A 22136-nucleotide genomic window follows, 5' to 3' on the forward strand; every position below is an offset into this window, starting at 1 on the left:
ATTATAAATATATAGATATTATAAATATACAGTATGTGTATGTTGCAATGAATGCTGTTTGGTAGTAAAAAGTTTTAAATGTATACAAGTTTTTTTTATATTTTATTATATATATATATATATATATATATATATATATAAAAAAAAATTCATTTTGTCACAAACATGTTTTTTATTTGTTAATATGATAATAAAGATTATAATTCTGATTTTGGAATGTATAATAAAATTTAAGGTCAAAGAGTAAAGTTCTTTCACTGAAACAAAATGATGACATGTTTAAATAAATGAAAAAATATTGTTTTGAAATCTTTGTCTTGTTTATTTTATAATGAAAAATAGAACTGAAAAAAATATTTCATATTCTGACTGAATAGTTTACTCTTTTCATGAAGTAAGGTTTTCTTTGTTATAGTTTCATTGCAATACATGAATATGCAAACAATTTGAATTATATACCTTTGTGGTGTACATAATATTATGCTTATATTTGCAAATTTATAATTTAAACACTTTTTGTGTTAAAGTTTTAGTTTTCTTTTTCGCTGCTTTCTATGTAAATTTATTCAGTCCACTATATAAGAGTCAAGTCAATAAAAATTTATCCACTAGAATATTCCTGCAATTCTTAGACAAAACATTTTTCAATCTGTTCTTCAAAGATCCTCCTCGGTACATCTTTATTGGATGGAGCGATTCAAATGAGAAGACAAAGCAGGTTTATTTGGACAACAACATACTAATATTTTTTTCATTCGTTCCTTCTTTCAATTGATAATTACATTGTTGCATTTACATATTCAAGTTCTTGAGCATCTATGATCGTGATGATATGACTCCTTTTTGTTTATAGTCATTATGTTGAAATTTCCTTTTTCTATTAAATGTAGAAAAAAACATTCCATTTCAAATTAATAAAAAAAGTCGCACTGTTGAGAAAAATATCATCTTCCAAGTTTTCTGTTCAGTATTGATCTGTTGAATGATGACCATGAAAACCGAGATGTCTGACCTACAAATACACAAAACTCAAAAATTATCAGTGAAGAGAAATACAGCAATAAAATGACTATTTTATCATGTTTATGAACATTTTAATAAACTTTCATTTAAATATCTATTGTTAGTACTCTTATTTCAGTGCTTTGTGTTTACGATTTACATATTACTGGTTATTGTTTGGTTCCTTGTTGCAGTCTTTTGAGTTAAGCCCATTGCAACAAATTTTTACAATTTGTTCAAATGTTGTGCTGTTATTAAAACCACTGTCCGGTATAGCGTTTGCTCATTGTCAAAGGCTGTACAGTGAACTATTTTTGTTAAATTAAGGGGGCTCACAGGTTTCAATCAATTTTTTTTCTTAATACATGTAATATAGGGTTACGCTATATTTTTCTATAAATGAACTTTATCTTATACTTTATAGAAAAATAGAAAAATTAAATTAAACAAGAGTGCACACACTGAAATGTCTCGCCTTCTTTACTAATCATTGATTTTATGTCGATAGTCCTAAGTATAAAGCTTGATTACAACTGTCACATAAACTTAACATTAACCAAGATAGCTAAACAAAGACCAATGAACCATGAAAAGTAGGTCAAGGTCAGATGAACCATGCCAGGCAGACATGTACAGCTAACAAAGCTTCCATAAAACAAATATAGTTGACCTATTACTTATAGTTTAAGAAAAATAGACCAAAACACAAAAACTTAACACTGTGCAATGAACCGTGCAATTGAGGTCATGGTCAAATAAAACCTGCGGGACTGACATATAGACCATAATATATTTCCATACACCAAATATAGTTGACCTTTGGCCTATAATATTAGATAAAAAGACCAAAACTTAAAAACTTAACTTTGACCACTGAACCATGAAAATGAGGTCAAGGTTAGATGACATCTGCACGCTAGACAAGTACACCTTACAAACATTCCATACAACAAATATAGTAGACCTATTGCATAAAGTAGGAGAAAAACAGACCAAAACACAAAAAACTTAACTATAACCACTGAACCATGAAAATGAGGTCAAGGTCAGATGACACCTGCCAGTTGGACATGTACACCTTCCAGTCCTTCCATACACCAAATATACTAGCCCTATTACTTATAGTATCTGAGATATGGACTTGACCACCAAAACTTAACCTTGTTCACTGATCCATGAAATGAGGTCGAGGTAAAGTGAAAACTGTCTGACAGGCATGAGGACCTTGCAAGGTACGCACATACCAAATATAGTTATCCTATTACTTATAATAAGAGAGAATTCAACATTACACAAATTTTGAACTTTTTTTTCAAGTGGTCACTGAACCATGAAAATGAGGTCAAGGACATTGGACATGTGACTGACTGAAACTTCGTAACATGAGGCATCTATATACAAAGTATGAAGCATCCAGGTCTTTCACCTTCTAAAATATAAACCTTTTAAGAAGTTAGCTAACACCGCCGCCGCCGCCGCCGCCGGATCACTATCCCTATGTCGAGCTTTCTGCAACAAAAGTTGCAGGCTCGACAAACTAGAGGCTCTCAAGAGCCTGTGTCGCTCACCTGTTAATGTGTTTACTGATGTCGGCCATCTTTGTTGGTAGGCGGGGTCATTAGACACTCTTTTTAAAAATAGATACCCTAGTATTATGATTGTGGCCAAGTTTGTTTAATTTGGCCAAGTAGTTTTAGAAAAGATTTTTATACAAGTTACAAAAATGAGGAAAAGTTATTTAATATTGACTCTAAAGGGCAATAACTCCTTAGGGGGTCCTCTCACAATTTTGATCATGCTGACTTATTTGTAGATCTTACTTTGCTTAACATTATTGCTGTTTACAGTTTATCTCTATCTATAATAGTATTCAAGATAATAACCAAAAACTGCAAAATTTTCTTAAAATAACCAATTTAAGGGCAGCAACCCAACAACAGGTTGTCCGATTCAACTGAAAATTTGTGAGGGGATATATCTTATTCTGATGAACATTAAAATCTTGAAAAATTGCCCTAAATGTCTTGGTTTCAAAGATATAAAGCAAAAACTGCATTTTACCACCATGTTCTAATTTTAGCCATGTCGGCCATTTTGTTCGGTAGGCTGGGTCATCGGACACATTTTTTAAACTATAAACCACAATGATAATTGTCGCCAAGTGTGATTAAATTTGGCAAAGTAGTTTTAGAGAAGAAAATTTTTAGAAAAGTTACAAAAAATGATGAAAAGTTGTTAAAAATTGACTATAAAGGGCAATAACTCCTTAAGGGGTCGACTGGCAATTTTGGTCATGTTGACTTATTTGTAGGTCTTACTCTGCTGAACATTATTGCTGTTTACAGTTTATCTCTATCTATAATAGTATTCAAGATAATAACCAAAAACTGCAAAATTTCCTTAAAATAACCATTTCAAGGGCAGCAACCCAACAACAGGTTGTCCGATTCGTCTGAAAATTTCAGGGCAGATAGATCTTCACCTGATTAACAATTTTACACCTTGTCAGATTTGCTCTAAATGCTTTGGTTTTTGAGTTATAAGCCAAAAACTGCATTTTACCCCTATGTTCTATTTTTAGCCATGGCGGCCATCTTGGTTGGTTTGACGGGTCACGCCACACATTTTTTAAACTAGATATGCCAAGGATGATTGTGGCCAAGTTTGGTAGAATTTGGCCCAGTAGTTTCAGAGGAGAAGATTTTTGTAAAAGTTTACGGACGACGGACGCAGGACGACGGACGACGGACGACGGACGCAGGACGACGGACGACGGACGACGGACGCCAAGTGATGAGAAAAGCTCACTTGACCTTTCAGGTCAGGTGAGCTAAAAATGGGGACACCATTCATTCACACTCACAATCCGCCTTTGAAAGAAGCATATATATACATTTTTGTAAAGGTACTTTTTTTTCTGTTGAACTAATAGGAGAAATAGAGGTAATTTTGAAATGAAAAAAGAACTTAATTACAGAAATCGCTTAAATTTTACAATAGTTTAGTTTAAGTAAAGTTAGTTGAAAATGATAATAAAAAATATAGTTCACTGATGAGCTAAAAAAGATATTACAGTTCTCATGCCAAAAAATGGCATTTCTGCACCAAAGGGAGATAATTTGGAGCTTTTTCAATGATATATACATTTTAAAAGTTGTCTGGGGCCAAAACGAATTGATTTTATAGAATGATTTCTGTACCATATATGAAAAAATAAAAAACTAATAAAGTTATAAATAAAATTAGTTATGAAAAAAAAAAATTTAATATTTTCTGAAATTTTTATACCCTCGAGCCTCCTTAAACATTGTTAAATGTCATTTTATCTCTATTGGAAAAAAGTCTTATTTGAAATCAGACTTCTTCTTATTTTTATATCAACCTAGCCATATTATGCCTGTCCAATATCAGGAGCTTGTACATAGTTCAGTGGTTGATGTTGGTTCATATCTGTCATTTTTGTTTTTCATAATATTTTGTTTTTTTATAAATTAGTCCGGTATATTTGAAGTTTGAATTGATGCTTTGTTTCAAATTTTGTTAGCGTTGTCTTTTATAGATTACTATATCATGTATAGGGTATGAGTTTTTTCATTACTAACAGGTCATCATTGGCCTCTAATAAGTAATTACAATGCTTACATCCACTTAATTGAACTCTGATGGATAGTTTTCTCATTTATCGTACCACATCTTATTTTAATAAATATTTAATCATTACTCAAGGGCTAAAACTTTTTTCAACAGTGGACTTACCATTTAGGCTTTGTTGACCTTTGTAAATCTATTTTTGTTGTTAATTTCTTCTGTTTATAGTTTCCCTTTATCTTTAATATTCTTGCCCTACACATAAAAGGGTAAACAATATCATTTAATGACAAAAATAACTACTAATACATAAAAAGTAGGTAACTGAAAATTTTGCCTCATTTGTATATAACTTTGACTTGATTCTCATTCTTGCTGTTTAATATTATCATTGTTTTATGAAAATGAGGTCTTAGTAAAATTAACCTTGGCAAACAGATATCTTCTTTTTTTATATGACACCTTGCATTCATTTCGTACAACAAGTAGACCTATGCTTATAATATCTGATAAAATGACAAAACCAAGAAAACTTAGCATTGACCAAAGAACCATAAAATGCGGTCATGGTTTTATGAATCTGCCAGAGAGACATGCACACCTTACATTTGTTACATATCCTACAAATATAATCTACCTGTAACTTTAAGCATAATTATGATAAACAATGCAGTGTTTCATTGACCAATGAAAATGAGGTCACGGTCATATAAAATATGACAGACAGACATGTGCATCTTACAATCATTCCGTTCACTAAATAAAGTGACCTTATTGCTTACAGTATCTGGAAAATAAACCAAACCACAAAAGCTAAACATTTTCATAGTTCCTTATACCCTGTCACATTCATAATATATGTGCCTGTTCCAAGTCAGGAGCCTATAATTAAGTGATTGTCCATTGTTTATGTGTAACATTTAACTGTTTTTCCATTTTTTGTACATAAATTAGGCTGTTAGTTTTCTGGTTTGAATTGTTTTCGTTGTCATTTCTGGACCTTTTATAGCTGACTATGCAGTATAACTGGGAGTACTCTCAGATCTGTTCATTGTGTTTTTTGTGTAGGGATGTACAAGTACCCGGCCACGTCCACTTGTATTTTTGTCCATCTGATGAGTTAAGCCTTTTTCAACTGATTTTTATAGTTTATTCTTATGTTGTACTGTTATACCACTGTCGCAGGTTAGGGGGAGGGTTGGGATCCCGCTAACATGTTTAACCCCGCCACATTATTTATGTATGTGCCTGTCCCAAGTCAGGAGCCTGTAATTCAGTGGTTGTCGTTTGTTTATGTGTTACATATTTGTTTTTTTTCGTTCATTTATTTATATAAATAAGGCTGTTAGTTTTCTCGTTTGAGTTGTGTTACATTGTCTTATCAGGGCCTTTTAAAGCTGACTATGCGGTATGGGCTTTGCTCATTGTTGAAGGCCGTACGGCGACGTTTAGTTGTTAATGTCTGAGTCATTTTGGTCTCTTGTGGACAGTTGTCTCATTGGCAATTATACCACATCTTCTTTTTTTATATTTGTTCATTGTTAAGGCTGTAGGATGACCTTGAGTTGTTAATTTCTGTTTCATTTGGTCTCTCATGGGGAGTTGTCCAATCATATCCCATCTTCTTTTTTTATATTGTCCTATGTACTATGAAAATAAAGTAAGATGAAACTTCTCAGTCAGACATATGCACCTAGTTGACCTTTTGCTAATTTGAAAATAATAAAATAGAGAAACTGGCCAAATAAAACAAAAAGCAATGAAAAGGTAACATTAAGCAATGAACCATAAAAATGAGGTCAAGATTGAATAAAACATTCCAGTCTAACATGTACATCCCTAAAAATTTTCATACAACAAATATACTTGACATGTTGCATACAATATTAGAAAACCCAACCAAAACACAAAAACTTAACAATAACCACTGAACCATGAAAATGAGGTCAGAGGATAGAAAACCAGATAAATTGACACAAATCCCTGTGGTAAGACAAAATGTGACATAATATTACCGGTAGTCCAAATGATAATAAAGTCTTGCACGGCTATTCTGTTCTGTTCTGGTTTAGAAAATCCCTCCTTCAAAGGAGCACTTCGCACAATGACGAATAAATGTTTATATATATATATACCTAAAAAGACGTACTAGGTACGCCTCGTGAGATAAGTGTTGGTTACTGTCAAAGACCCTTACGCTTGCTTGGCGGAAGGTTTTTAATTATGAAGACGAGTTCGTACTCCATGAAGAGCAAAGCAAAGCTTCCTTGTTATGTATTCTATAGTGTAGCAGGCATCCATGCATTTACATATGCAACCACAAGCACATATAAAGCTACTACATGTACTAGGGTCCAATATAAAGTTAGTGTCTAGCTATTTCAACTTTTTTCTTGGACGCCGTCATAGTAAAAAAAAATCCTTTCAAGGTGTAATAATTGTTTGTATTACAAAAAGAAGAAACCTAAATCTTACTTGTTAGTTGTTATGGGCTAACAAAAAAGATTTATTTAAAGTTGGTTATACATACAATACAACATAAGCTCTAGAGCTTTTATCCAACATACATATATGACAAGCACAATACATAAAACATTAAGTTCATCACTGAGATAGTAGTCTCAGATAGAGGGAGACGGGGTCATTGAACCAAACCCCTATTCAATCTGAATGTAGGACAGAAAGTCACAGGACAAAAAGTCACGGTTAACAAGTCACAGACAAAAAGTCACAATTCAGTTTAGAGATTATTTTTCTTTGAACAAGAAAACACTTTTTTTTGTATTTTTCTTGAAGTTTTTTATTTATAAGAAGCAACTTAATTAGTAATTAAAATTTATTCAATAAATATCAATAATAATCAAATAATTGTTATGAAAACAAAATTTTAACCACCTAACTGATTGTTAAAGTTAGGTGGTCTTTTTAACGCTTATATGATAGGTGATAACTTTACATATTATTTTTAGATTTTAAATGTTTATTTGTCGCTAAGTTTTAAGTACAAACAACAATGTAATGGTTCATTACCTTAAGTTTAAGAATAAATTACTCTGTAATGAGGCTCTTTGGTTAGGGGTATATACTAGGTATAAGTGTAAGGGTTAGGACTTACAGTTTGCATTTGATGAGTATGTTTAAGTATAAGGAATGTGAATTAGACATTTGCTGAGCTGAGCAAGTTTCACAGTCTATGTGCATGGTGGATAGATGTGATGTATATATATTCTATCGATGAGGAGAGAGACTCAAGTGAGATAAAGGACAAAATAACAATGGATGAATCTATCAAGTTTTAGATTTTAAAATATGACTGTATATACAGTTTGAATACTTTTAAATAAGTGTGGTGGCGGTGTATATAAGTGTATAAAGAAGATGTTTTTAATCCAATAGTGAAGATAAGGGATTCTACACTTCAAGAGGATATTCCAACTGAAGTGGTTCATCTGATAAAGGTGGAAAGTACAGAATAGGTAACAGGTAACAGTGGCTTTGTACAATGTACTGGCTTCAATTTGCCAATAAATATGGCCCCATTGGCCCATAAATATATCCTTTGCAAGATTAAATTCTAATACATTTCCATTTATAAAATCGTGTTTATCAAGCTCTATGAGCAATTTCCTTAAATTAAAAATGAATATAGGGCAACGTCGGCAGTTTTCGACCACTTAACGGTAAATTCGATTGTGACGTCAGAGAAAAAACAATGGTCATCTTCACGTTACAAGTGAACATCTTTACATATTGGACATTATTTTCGTCGAAGAAACAATACTTAATTTTTGATAATTGCATTAGTAATGACTATTTTGACGTTGTTAAATATTCGGGCATTTTCGACCATGTTCGGGTATTTTCGACCACGGTCGGACATTTTCGACCACTTTCTAATTTCCTTCTGTCATATCACTGATAACATTATATTATGGTTCGACCCCAGAATCAATTGTTCATGAAGTGTTTAATTGATAATTATTTTGCCATCGTAAGTGGAGATAAACGACCATTTAACTTCTCAAAGTGATACCGTTTCGGTATTCACACGAACGTTACAAGTTTTGATCAGCAACTGATATTATTCAGGCATGCAAGCTTTAAAAAAAATCAATGTTGTGTTTCTGAAAATTTTGAATTACCTGTTTTAAGCGGATTTCACAAGAAAAAATGAACCTCTACAACTGCTTGCACGGGGCTTGTGAATACTTGTGCGAATTTAAATTAATTGTCGTGACCTGTATTGATAAGATCACATTGTCAGATGAATAAAGTAAGTGTTTCTTTGTGTAAATAAGTATAGTGGTGCACGTGATATTGTTCATTCAGTGTGCCCTTTTACGTTCCATATAATTGATTGATAAAGAACACGCGCTTGAATATGCATTGAACACAAGAAGGCTTATATTATAGGACTAACATTATGATATCCCCCTCAAACAAATAAAAATAAAATAGTTTCTCCCTAAAGTTACGGCAAGTAATTATTTATGACAAAAATGTATTTATCAGAAAAACGATTATAACAAATTGCCGAAGCCACGCTGAATTTATTATTTTTCAAAATGTTCTATATTCTAAGATAAAATACGGGGGGGGGGGGGGTCAGATACCAAAGGGACAATTAAACTAAAAAAAATACGACGACAGTCCACACATACCCAACACAGAAAACTAAGAGTGAGCAACACAAACCCCACAAAAAACTAAAGACTGGGCTTCACTAACCCTACAAAAACTAACGATTGTGCAACACGAAACCCACAAAAAACTAGACTGTGCAACACGAACCCCACAAAAACATAAGACTGCAACACGAATCCAACAAAAAACTAAAGATTGATCAACACGAGCCGCACAAAAAACTAGACTGCAACAATAACCACACAAAAAACTAAAGACTGTGCAACACACACCCGTACCAAAGACTAATGACTCCCCAAAAAAATGTGTTTCAACTATCGAAAATAACAACAGATAATGCATCACAGTATACATGTAGCAATATTATTTGTTTTAAATCATTGCACTGTAGTAATAAATATATAGAATTTGTAACTGCAAGTCATACATTCATTTTGAAAATTTTGTCACATAATATATCTGACGGTTTTAGAGGCAATCATCACACTCATATGGAAAGCTAACGATGTCGTCAATATGCACACAAGAAAAGTCAACACCAGAGCATTTTGCATGATAAAAGGAGGAGCAAATCTCGCAACATATATAAATATCGTCTGTTTCAAGTAAACACTTGGAACAAAGCCTGGAAGTAGTCGATTTCTCCGATTTCTTTTGTTTTTTGGATAATTTACGTTTCTTATTTTCTTCCATTCTTTTCTTTTTCTCATTTTTTTTCTTTTCCTTTTTAGCATTTTCCTCTTCCTTTAGTTTGCGTTTTAATTCTCTATCAATCTTACGCTTTTCTTTCATTTCCTGTTCATCTTCTTTCTGCTGTTTTCTATTCTCTAAAAATTTTATCATTCCGATCCCGATACGGCTGTTGGTAGTACAGTGCGAGTTTTCTTTTTCATGAGAGTCTTTTGTTCACTTGGAGTGACAAGTAGGAGTTCAAAAGATGATGAAGGTGCTTTTTTCACACGATTGTTTGTTTTCGTCTTTGTGTGGTGTTACATTGACATTGCATGGATTAACTTGTATGATGATTTCTGGATAAAGACAAGGAGGCTGATCATGCAATTCTTCAACTATTGTATGTGATGGTTCACATGAGACAGAGTCAAAAATTTCAGATGGCATTAAAGCAATTTCTGTATCCGCCTCATCAGCAATTTGTACGGGTTCTTGATCTAGATTGTAGGTCCCAGAACTATTGGTAACTGGACGACTATCAACCTGGGCATCTTTACAATTCATATCGCAGACTATGCGAATGAATTTTATTTTTACAGGACATTCGGTCTGGTAAGCATCCTAGCTTTACCAGACCGAATGAAATTTTACCAGACCAATTTTTTTTTACATCTAATTGTATATTATCCGACAAAAAACAACAAACATATGTATGACTTTGTTGTGCCCTACTCCTCCCCGAAATGCAAAAATTAAAACAAAATGATGTAACAAGAGGGGATATTGTTATGAAAGTTGTGCACAATTGCTTGAATGCATTTCAGTGAAGAGTAATGTCCCATTTTATTGGATATGTTTTTACCCGGATTTACACATTACTGGTTGTCGATGTTCGGCATAAAGCTAGCGGTTGAACAAAACAAACATCGCTGTGGTGAATAATAAAGATGAAAATGAATTTGAGATCGTTTGGCAATTTTGCTAGAATGTTCCATAAAAAAAAACACCGGACATTCGGACCGGAATTCAACAAAATTTTACCAGACCGATCCATTATTCACCGGATTTGTCCGACGGTCCGACGTATTTCGCATAGTCTGATATCGTCGTCATTACCGAGATCCTGGTCTGGTTTTGCCCTGGCAAATACTTCAGATGGCTCGACTTTAGATTTATCTACACTTTCAACTGAAAATGGATAAAGCCCCGTATGACGGAAACCTTTAATTGCTACATCAACTGTTGTTCCTTTTGCACCCGCCGACTTAAATACAGAAGCAAAGGTACCTTTTGTGACAAATTCACCCGGATTTTTGAACTGGTAATCTCTCACTGAATCTCTCCAGTGCTTCTTCAAAGGCCCAAACAGAGTAACATCACAAGGCTGTAATATATGACTTGCATGTTCGAGCAAACAGTACAATATAACATTCTCAGACTTACAAAGCTGAGCTGTTTCCAGGCTAATATGGCTAGTATGTCCATCCACCAGCAAAATAACCGGTAGCTTTACTTTTCGGTCCTTTATGGCAGTAATAAAATGATCACGCACCCAGGTGTAAAATAGTTCGGAATCCATCCAACCAGTCTTTGTCCGACCAAGTACTGCTTCAGTGAAACCTTCTAGTGGATTAAACCGGAAACGCTCCCCTGGAAATACAAGCATAGGTGGTAAGTAGTGTGCTGTTGCACTCATACATGCAAGAACTGTTATCTGTGATTTGTCAGCTGAACATGTTGAATACACATTCTTACTGCCTTTAGCAGCCAAAATTTTACCAGATTTTGGATCTTGCGGAAAACCACTTTCATCTGCGTTATATATGCGGGAAGCATCTTTCAATATATTTATTCCCTCTTCATAATTTTCCGTTAGGTACTTTGCAAAATCTTCAAACCACCATTTTATTTTTTGCCAAGATATAACTGCGCGTTCCTTACCAAGTTTCTGCGGAGTGCGAGTAGAAATCTCAGGATGGCGTTTCTTGAAAGCATATAACCAATCCTTACCCGGCAAATTATCTTTAAATGGGGTTTTCCTACCGTCATGATCCAAAATTGTCTTCACCGTATACAGAAGTTGCTGTCTTGTTTGGCCATAGCCGATTTTTGCCATATCTATGACCCAGTGGACTAGCATTTCTTCCTCACTATCAAATAATACCGGACTAGGTCCTGATCTTGCTTGAAGACTAGATCTGCCATTAAGTTTGTCTATAATAGTCGTTTTTGGAACATTGTATTTTAACAACCTGGAAGGTGACCCAAGTGCACCACGAGAAAAACAAACACAACAGAGAAAACAGGTAGGAGTTGGTGGACATGGGGTCCCTGGGATAAGGGAGGCGATAATCGGGAGTAACTGGGAGTAAAATAAGGGGGTCGGGTTAAGGGGAATGAGAACAGGGAATAAAGGGGAGGGATTGTTAGCTCAAGTTGATATTAAAAGAAGGGAAGTGGTGATTGCTACCCCTTGTCAAACCCCTTCCGTCCACCCTCTTTTAGGGAGTATTTTATAAACGTCTTCGGGTTTTCTATTGACACGTAGACGAATTGCTTTGATTTCGCGGAGGAAAAAAAATAAGTTTGGACTAAAAAATATCCTTCAAAAGCAGACTGCATTTTGATCTTGTTGCTCAGATAAAGTTTTGATTTTCTTATTTTCAGCTAGTAAAAAAAATTACAATCACAGTGTATTCGACATTCCAATTGCGGATAACATTGTCCTTCTGACTATGACATTGTCTATACAAAGTGCCCGATTTCGTTACGTCATTCATATTGTGACGTCACTGTAGCCTTGAAAAACGTAAACAAAGCGTCCATAGTAACACAAAATATACAAGACTGGTCGAAAATAGGCGAAATACGTGTGAAAGGGATATAAGTTGATTATCGGCAAAATATTTTTTAAAATGCGTCTGATTTATTCATTTATGTGTTCATTTTTTATTCCCAGGAATTTAGCGAACAGTGTCATTAGGTTTTCATGCTTGAACAGTAGGTGTTTTTTACTGAAATCATTTGTTGAAAGACAGATATTTTTTAACACATGACGTAATACTTGTTTTTATCATGGCGAGATTTTCCACGACAACCGCTACAAATTATGTAACTTACTACTTCTTTCCGTGAACTGCAGCTAACCTAACCTTCCATGACAAATATTTAGTTCTGCAGATCTGCACGCGGAAAGGATGCGGAAACAACGCCTCGCGTGCATGAAATCGCTCGCGAAATGTTCGGTGGTCGAAAACTGCCTCTGGTCGAAAATACCTATGTAATAAAAAGAAAATATTTCAAGATCTTTTTCATATATATTCAAACCAATTGTCAACAATTTGTTTGTGACTTTTTGTCCTATCAAATTTGTGACTTCATGTCCTGTGACTTTTTGTCCTGCGACTTTCTGTCCGTTTACCTTCCATCTAAATCAGTAAACTGAATAATTGTTTTTTGCAGTAGTCCGGGTAACGAGTCGATATCTGTTATTAACCATGCAAATTGCGAGTCAACACTTACACACCTTTTTTCAGAATGTCAGCTAAAAACAAAGAATCACTGGTGATAGGGGAGTGTAACCGATGAATTGATCCTGAATCAGATAAGATTTCCCAAGTAATACGTAATACGGAGAACCTCTTTATTTGATCACACTCACCGGAAGATTTAATAATGAGGCTACTAAAAACATTTCATTTTCCCATGTTCGCTGTTTTTCGCTATAATTATTTAAAGCTGAATAAAGCTATTTGAAAAATACATAAATTAGTGTTTTTTACTGCTACAAGATATTTGAATAAAAGCACGTGAATAAAATGCTAATTACGCACCAGTTGCTGAGCAGAGAATCATTCTAAGCCAGGAACAGTATATACTAACTGTTAACAGTAAGAATAGAAATTCCCTGTAAAAAGACAGTCAAATCTTAACAGAACTGTAACTTAATGATACATGTATATCAAGTTCCAACACCTCACCCAGCATCCTGGCCCAGCACACTGAGTTAGCAAACTGGTGTGTGTCAGTCTTATAATATAAAACTGCGTAGGTTCATATCGTTAGATTTATCGTTTGTTTGGATATTTTTAAGATCGTTGTAAAATTATATATCTTAAACTTTGTTAAAATACTATTTTAAATTGTTCAATTCGATTTCGTTATATTTTATAATTTTGTGAAAGTGTACTTTTTAAAGTTTTAAATTTTAAAGATATAAAAATGAATATATATATATATATATATATATTATTCCATTTTGATTTGAGGAAAATCTGTTTGAACTGTAATGACATGGTCAGTCAACTGATTTGTTGCAAAGCTGATTACAGGTAAATATAACATACAGCAATTTTCCATTACGACAGTGCGTGTACTCTCCGGTGTGTATAACGTAAAGTTTCTAGAGAACATCCTGTCTACGTGTAATACAGATTGATGACATTACACAAAATTTCTTTTGTTAAATGTGCTTATGTATCTGTGTCTATTCCCTATTTCAACACCACAAATTTTTCGAAGAAAAAAAATCAAAAAATCAAATATATGAAATTAAGAAGAAAAGTAGCAAATATCAACTTCAGTAACTCAGTAACTGCGCATTGAGTAATCATAATTTCAATATTGCATGAACCAACAAATGGAAGTTTTTAACGACCTTGACTGGCTATACAGCCCTTGCACGGTCGGTTATGAACCAACCCTTGACAAAACGTATACATGTAGGCCAATGTAAAAGTGTAAAGACCAATTCCTATTGGTTATATTTCACACTAGGACCTTTTAAAAAATAACTAGAACTAAGCAGTGGTTGATCCAGAAATTTTCACAAGTGGGGACCCATTGACTGCCTAAGAGGGGGTCCCTGCCAGTCATGCTTCAGTGATTCCCTATATAATCTCCCATTTTCCAAGATTAGTGTGGGGGGCGGGGGCGTGGGATGCTGGAAAAAAACCTAAATCCGCCTCTGCTAATTGGGAAGTCATTTTGTCTGATACACACATATAAATACCTATTATGTACAAAATACTTCAAATATATGCATAAATAATAATGGTACGTCTAAAAACCGTTAAGGATCTCCTCGGTGCACGCAAGACATAAAAAGTCACTTAGGACATGTATTTTAGTGTTGAGGGTATTCATTCGATTCATAACTTATTTCATAATCTTGTAATTTTTGTTTTGATAAAATTTGAGACATAAATACATGTATTGAGACATATAGTACATGTATTATATGTCTCTGATAAAATAAAACCAACTTTAAAGAAGTTATTTAAGTTTGAATCGGCTGTCACCTGTGTTTTGAATTGGGATGCAAAAACATTAATGTTATTTACAAAAATGCCAAAACCTGCAAATATATTAGGCAAAAAGAGACATTTATAAATCGATGATTTTTACACTAAACGTTTTTATAATTTGTTATAGAAATATTAATAAGTACATGTATATAGTTTTATCAAGGATTTGTATAGTAACTATACACATCCTTGGTTTTATTAAGTCCTTCATTGCTTCAACCCCTTGGTGAAATTTAAATGGCGAGACGATAATTGATAAACTATCTATCTATCGACATGCGCCGTTATTTAGGATTTTAGAATACGTCACGGATGACCGATGATCATTTTCAATACCAATCATCATTTGAATTTTGTCAATTGATCTTTAATGATTAGGACTGATTGGTGATGGCAAAGAATGTGTCTCTGTTGATGGTTATAATTTATACACATAGAAGTAAACTTTACAAAAAAAAGTTTACTTGGAAAAAAATATAAAATTATATGAATATGCTAAATAAATTTTTCTTTGGTATGTAATAATCGAAGACGTTAAGAAATATAAAAAATCTTCACATAGTTGGGAAATTTTCTATTCAAGTTATATCATTTAAAAACGTTTAGAAATATAGATCTTTTTCGATGTACAATTTGGCCCGCTTGGAGATCTTAATAATTGTTTGCATACTTTCGTCTATTTATATTGCTGAAATTCTTTAATAAAAAATTTGTACAAGCCCTTGCTATAATATAATGAAACTCGTCGCCAATATCACCATAAAAACTTAGAGAACAGATACAATCTTATCCTAAATAGTTTGCCATCTAACAATTCAAAAAGAAATTTTGAGTCGAAACTGAAGTACCAAATCTTTTAAAAGAATCACCTTTTTTTGTAACAGTATAGACGTCGAAAATTAAACTGTATATATATATTATTTTTTCAAAACTCCTGAAATAATTTAAAATTATCTTTAGACAGCTTTCATATGCAAATCTTTTTAGAAGTATGTGAGCGTATTACCCCCCCGCCCTTTTTTTTCCTTCTATTAAATTTATTTGTAAACGATTTTGTGTCTTTAATTTGTGTTTGCTAATTAACTGCGGTTCATGCTGTCAAAAGTAAAAAATGTCTCCATGTGTATAAGTTATTGATAAAAAAATATTTGAAGCCGCCAGAAGAATAAATCATTTCCTGAACTTAAATTCATTTATTTGTAAATAAAGACAATTTGCCTAAAACGTGTAAAACATTCTCTCATATATTTAAACAATTGTAAAATAATTAATTCAACGACTTTCTTTTACTTTTTACTTTTCTTCTTCAGTTTTTTTTTACCCATTGCTCTTCAATTACTGATCACAAATTTTTCGGATGCTTTTTATCCTATTTTCGTATCGAACTTACATGTTAGCAGTTGAACGGAATTAAGTACATTTTTCAGGAATTTACAACTTAAATTTTCAACAACAAAATTCCACACTTTTTTACTGGGATTTTTTTTTTCTGTTTTGAAGGCGCCACCAGTGACCCCGTAGCACACATAACCAACACCTCACATGGCGTATTCACGATGTTGAGGTATTGACATACAATCACATTTATCAATATACAGCAAGTAGGTAATTTGGTGTTGAATGCCAGTAGGTCAGAATTTGTTAATTGAATTTTACCTGTAAAAGGGTCACTAGCTGTCAAATTCATGTTCATCGATTTTAATCAAATTCACATAACATGTGGTGTTGAATTGTTTATTAAAATTCCACGCACAATCTTGGCTGATATGCATAAAACCATTATTTCATGAACCTGCATGAAATATTGACTTATCACAGAACTAAAAAAATAAACCACCGAAAGTCCACATAAGAGGGTATTGAGAATAACGGGCAAAGAAAAAAAGGAATAAAGAATAGTGAAAGAAAGAGAATAATGGTAAAAAGTGTAAGTTATTAAAAATATAGCTTAAAAAAAGAAGCCTCTTGCATCAATTTGAGGAATTTACCCAAGATTAATTTTACGGCGGCTTATTTTATTTTGGATTAAAAATAAACACAATTGACAAGTTTCCTTCCCCTGCATTTTCGATCGCACATGTAAATAGCACGTTGGTCTCAAATAAGACACTGATACATTACAACACTTGCCGTCAGTATTTGAAAATATTAATTAAGAAGGTATAGAAAATTAATGCACGCACACTATTATCCACCACATGCCTAAATCGTTAGTCCGCAAACAACGAGGGTGATAAAAAAACCCAGCACTTTGAACACAGCCACCGGCATGCTATGAATTTGAAAGCTTCCCAAATTATCAACTATCAAGTTCTATTAACCATAGAAAACTTTTGTCCTTCTTTATCAAAAATGAAATTTAAATCAATTTATTCATATATTTGACCGACTAGAATTAATTGGGGAATTTAAACCAATTCCTATCAGATCATATCAGGGTGATTGAAATGAGGAAAGGGGGGTGGGGGTGGTGATCAGGTATTTTGGGGGGAAGAAGGAAGGAAGGGTGAGTCCCTCGGGGGTAATCCCCACCCCCTTCAATTTGAGAATATGCTATTATCTTGTAAACGGTTTAGATCCCCACCCCTAAACCATATATATTCTTGAATGGGACAATAAAATGAATCAATTAAAGTTAAAGGGAAGTCCCTGGGGGGTCACCCTACCCCATTCAATTTGAGAATGTGCTATTATCTTGTAAACAGTTTAGATTCCCACCCCTAAACAATATATATTCTTGAATGGGACTATAAAACAAATCAATTAAAATTAAAGGTTAGTCCCTGGGGTCACCCATCCCCGTTCAATTTGAGAATGTGCTATTATCTTGTAAACGGTCCAGATCCCCACCCCTAAACCATATATATTCTTGAATGGGACGATAAAACAAATCAATTAAAATTAAAAGGAAGTCCCTGGGGGTCACCCTGTCCCGTTCAATTTGAGAATGTGCTATTATCCTGTAAACGGTCAAGATCCCCACCCCTAAACCATATATATTCTTGTATGGAACAATAAAACACATCAAATGGAATATAGGGAGAGTCCATGGGGGGTCACCCCCACCCTCACATGTTTGAAAAACTTTTAAATGGTTGAGATCCCCAGTGGTTAAGTGAAAAAAATTCCGGATCACAGGGGGAGGATTCTAGGGGTTGGAACTTCAACTTGGAACCCCTCCTTTTTTTTGGACACTCAATGCATTTGAATGGGAACATATAGTTGGAACCACCCCACCTAAATCTTGGGTTGGGAACAGGGAACCCCCTTTATAAAATGGCTGGATCCATCCAGGCATACCATCTAGCTAGCTATTAAGGCTTTAAAAATATGAAATAAATCAAACAAGGAAATTAACGGTGTAGGCAACTGTTTTGAATTTTTAAAAAAACCTTTATTAACAATGTTAAATTTTGGGTGCATTTATTTTTGCTTATTTTCAATAACAAATAAATAATGGACAGAATTGCGTGATTGATTATTGTAATTTCTGAAAAATCTGCATACATGTTATAAAATGGGAAGTAGAAACTGGGAATTTGTCAAAGAGACAACAACACAACCAAAGAGCAGACAACGGCCGAAGGTCACCTATGGGTCTTCAATGCAGTGAGGAAATTTTGGCACTGGTCTTCAGCTCATAAATATGTCTCAGAAATGAGAATGATATACAGCTCTCATTTGCATTAATAAAAACCTCACAATATGTTCTGAATATCAGAATATACAGTATTGCAAGATACTCTCATATTGTACACATGGAGCTGAGAAACTGTAAAATTAATCATGCTAATTTAACATTTAAGTCCTCGGAATCAATCTTAATATGCATACTGTTGTACAAAGGAATATAAGTATGCAAAAGATATATGGTCTTCAAAAATAAGAGTATCAATGCTATTAATTTATGACAAGATCTTAATCAAGTAATTATTTTGGTTTGTTTAAATATTTAGGAGGTTAGTATGACCTCCTTTTTTGTGATGATGTTTTCCTTTTAAGCTGGGAAAAATTGTTTGTATCAACAAAAATAAAAACACAAAGTTAATCTAGAATTATGTTTTTATCATTTTTTTATGTTTAGATCATGTAGATTGTCAGCAAGATGAAAAGAAAAAAAAATATGCAGCTCAAAAGTCAAAATGTGGATAAGCTGAGGTTCAAGGTCCTACTTTTGCAGATTTTCATATTTTGCATGAATGAATTTAAAGTTTATACCATGGACAGCAGAGAAAGAAAAAAAAACTTTTCAATTTTCCTGCTTCTGAAGGATAAATGTAAAACATCTTGTTTTTGGTAAGTTTTATGCTCTGTTTTAATAGTGTCTGTGCATTCATCTGTCCAGTCCTTCCTCTAAATTGTATCCTCTTTAATTTCAGTAAGTAGCCTTTGGATTTACATATATATACTCAAAATTTAGTACTAATATTAAGGGATTTTAGCATGATATCCTGTCGAATGCTTGTTAATCATGTTTATGTTCCAGAACATATGAGTATTTAGACTACGCGTACGTCTGCCCAATTTTAAGAAGTTGGTCAAGTTTATTAGAAACAAATATACATTACAGATCAACATAACTGAAATCTTTAATAGATTAATACAAAAAGTTTAATTGCAGTAGAAATAAAAATACATGTTTGGTTGAGCTCTGGTATTAGACAGTACAAGTACCGGGTATACTCAAATGGTCTGATTGTATGCATATGGTCGGACTGTAAGAGTATACTTATATGTTTCGGACCGTAAACGTACGGTCCAAATACTTATATGGTCTGGAACATTTATACATGTCTTAAAATTAGTATCTGACAAACATGTTGGTGTTTGTGAACTTGGTAATAAGTTATTCGATGGAAATATAATGTTTTCAGATTATAAAAATAAAAAATATCCCATATTTACTTTTAATAAAGAAGAAGATTATTGATGTATGTATAACTGTAAAATGAGACAGCAAGCCAACAACTCAAAAAATAAGTATAAAACAATATATTTTTTTGTATCAATGTTATAATTTCCAATATGTCCGAAGATTTCAAGGTATTTTTACACTGAAATAAAACACAAATTGAACTCTGTCAGAACTTCAAAAGCTTAAAGATATATTGTTTCTGTTGTCTGCATTTTGTATAATATATTGAAATTCTAGTGAATAATGGAATATGTTATTATAATTGCCTAAAGTTTTAACATTGATCTTTATATATGATATATATAACTTGGGAAAATACCCAAATGTTATAAAGCAGAATAAATTAATTGATTATTATATACCGGTAGTATTAGAATAGGAAGATGTGGTATATTGCTAATTTGACAACTCTCCATCAGAGACCAAAGGATGTAAGAGGTTGGCAACTGATGACATTGGACAACCTTTAACAATCAGTAAAATCCATACCGCATAGCTATTTTTATTAAAAATCATATTATTGCTACATGTATGCAAAAATTTTTATATAATACTTCAGATTTTATTGGTTCTTTTTCAGAAGGATTGAAATTCATCATCTAGAATAAATGGAGAAAAAATAGAAACAAGACCAGAATAAATTCAAAGACAAAAGTTGGATCAGCTATTATTTTCATCACTCAGTCAATGATTTGAAGTTCTTTTAAATACCAAAGATATTGTAACCACAATAATGTCAATGTTCTGTGCGCTGAATGACCAAAAAGTGGACTATAAGATCACACAATGCTGGATGATAAGAAACTATAAATGTTTTGTGTGGAGGGATATTGTGAAAAAAATAGATTTACTTAAATAGCTACTGTAAATTCAAGAATTATTGTGAGGGTTTATATTTGCAAAAATTGCAACACAGATGTAAACGCAATAATTTAAACTCCCATTTAGAAATATTTTATATGAATTAAACTGATCTCAAAATCGTAAAAAATTAAAATCTCATATTAGTCTTAAATGACAAAAATCCAATAATAAATGCACACAATAATTTCTGAATTTACAGTACTAGTATGTTCAGCCTTATATTAGAGTTTTTCATTGATTTCAAATGGTAAATAATAGTGTTTCAAGAAAGTATTCTATATTTCATAAATAAACATATATTGATACTTAGTTACATTATCTACTTTGTTGTTTAAAAGTTTAGTTTTGAACAGTTATAGAACAATATGTTGAATTAACATTTCCAAAGAAAAAAGATATTCAATTAAAAAGATTCATCTTATAACAATTTACTACCAAATAGAATACATTGTAACATACACATTACTGTATATTTATATCTATATATTTATAATTTGAATCCCATAGGATTTTATTTTGTCCCATGGGATATTAAAAATCCCATGGGATAATAATAATCCCATGGGATTTTTTTTGTCCCATGGGACAACAAATATCCCATGGGACTACAATTATCCCATGGGACCAAAAAAAATCCCATGGGATTTAACCAAAATCCCATGGGATAATGGTAAATCCCATGGGATTTTGCCCTGTCCCATGGGATATTGAAAATCCCATGTTTTTATAAATCAAATAGAAAAATAAATATAATAGTAACAGTAGAAAACCAATGAAATTATTGAATCCCATGTAATTCCGCACATTTTGGTTATATACATGACACTGTAGCTCTTATTTGAGGCGGCGGCGGATTTGCAAATGAGTGTTTTGCAAATTTAAAGTGTCCAGTGTTTATAATGTATTTAATCGATCTAATCACAAGATTGATTGGTGGAACTAGCCAACTATTTTCATTGGTCCAAACTTGAGAAATGCATCAACTGCTTGATATAACTTAAACCGGTAATAACAGAATCAGGTTGCCAAAATAAGGAGTTAAATATCAAAACTTTTCTATTTTCGACACTTGCAAATCTGTCAATCGAATAAGGACCCCACATATCATTTAAAAAAATTGAAAAATACTCCCCAGTCCTCGAAGT

The 22136-nt window shown here is 32.9% G+C and overlaps 1 protein-coding gene and 2 long non-coding RNA genes across 3 annotated transcripts; 1 reads left to right on the forward strand and 2 right to left on the reverse strand.

The window, feature by feature from the left end:
* Window positions 1–298: 298 nt before the first annotated feature.
* Window positions 299–7405, reverse strand: LOC143049887 (uncharacterized). The gene is made up of 2 exons (XR_012970346.1): window positions 4759–7405; window positions 299–1012 (listed from the first exon to the last, which is right to left on the reverse strand). It is a non-coding gene; the product is annotated as an uncharacterized LOC143049887 (long non-coding RNA).
* A 3558-nt stretch (window positions 7406–10963) lies between these two features.
* On the reverse strand, window positions 10964–12136 carry LOC143064656 (uncharacterized). The gene has a single exon (XM_076237674.1). It carries the CDS (start codon window positions 12044–12046, stop codon window positions 10964–10966), a length of 1083 nt encoding a protein of 360 aa, XP_076093789.1. The 5' UTR covers window positions 12047–12136.
* A 5012-nt stretch (window positions 12137–17148) lies between these two features.
* On the forward strand, window positions 17149–21300 carry LOC143049847 (uncharacterized). The gene is made up of 3 exons (XR_012970335.1): window positions 17149–17372; window positions 19297–19508; window positions 20708–21300. It is a non-coding gene; the product is annotated as an uncharacterized LOC143049847 (long non-coding RNA).
* Window positions 21301–22136: the final 836 nt, after the last annotated feature.

This window comes from Mytilus galloprovincialis, chromosome 1 (assembly GCF_965363235.1).
Source record: "Mytilus galloprovincialis chromosome 1, xbMytGall1.hap1.1, whole genome shotgun sequence".
Lineage (NCBI taxonomy): Eukaryota > Metazoa > Mollusca > Bivalvia > Mytilida > Mytilidae > Mytilus > Mytilus galloprovincialis.

What these genes read in the sequence shown, in the direction of transcription:
- LOC143064656 (XM_076237674.1), bottom strand. Translation starts at nt 12,046, where the DNA reads ATGCTAGTCCACTGGGTCATAGATATGGCAAAAATCGGCTATGGCCAA.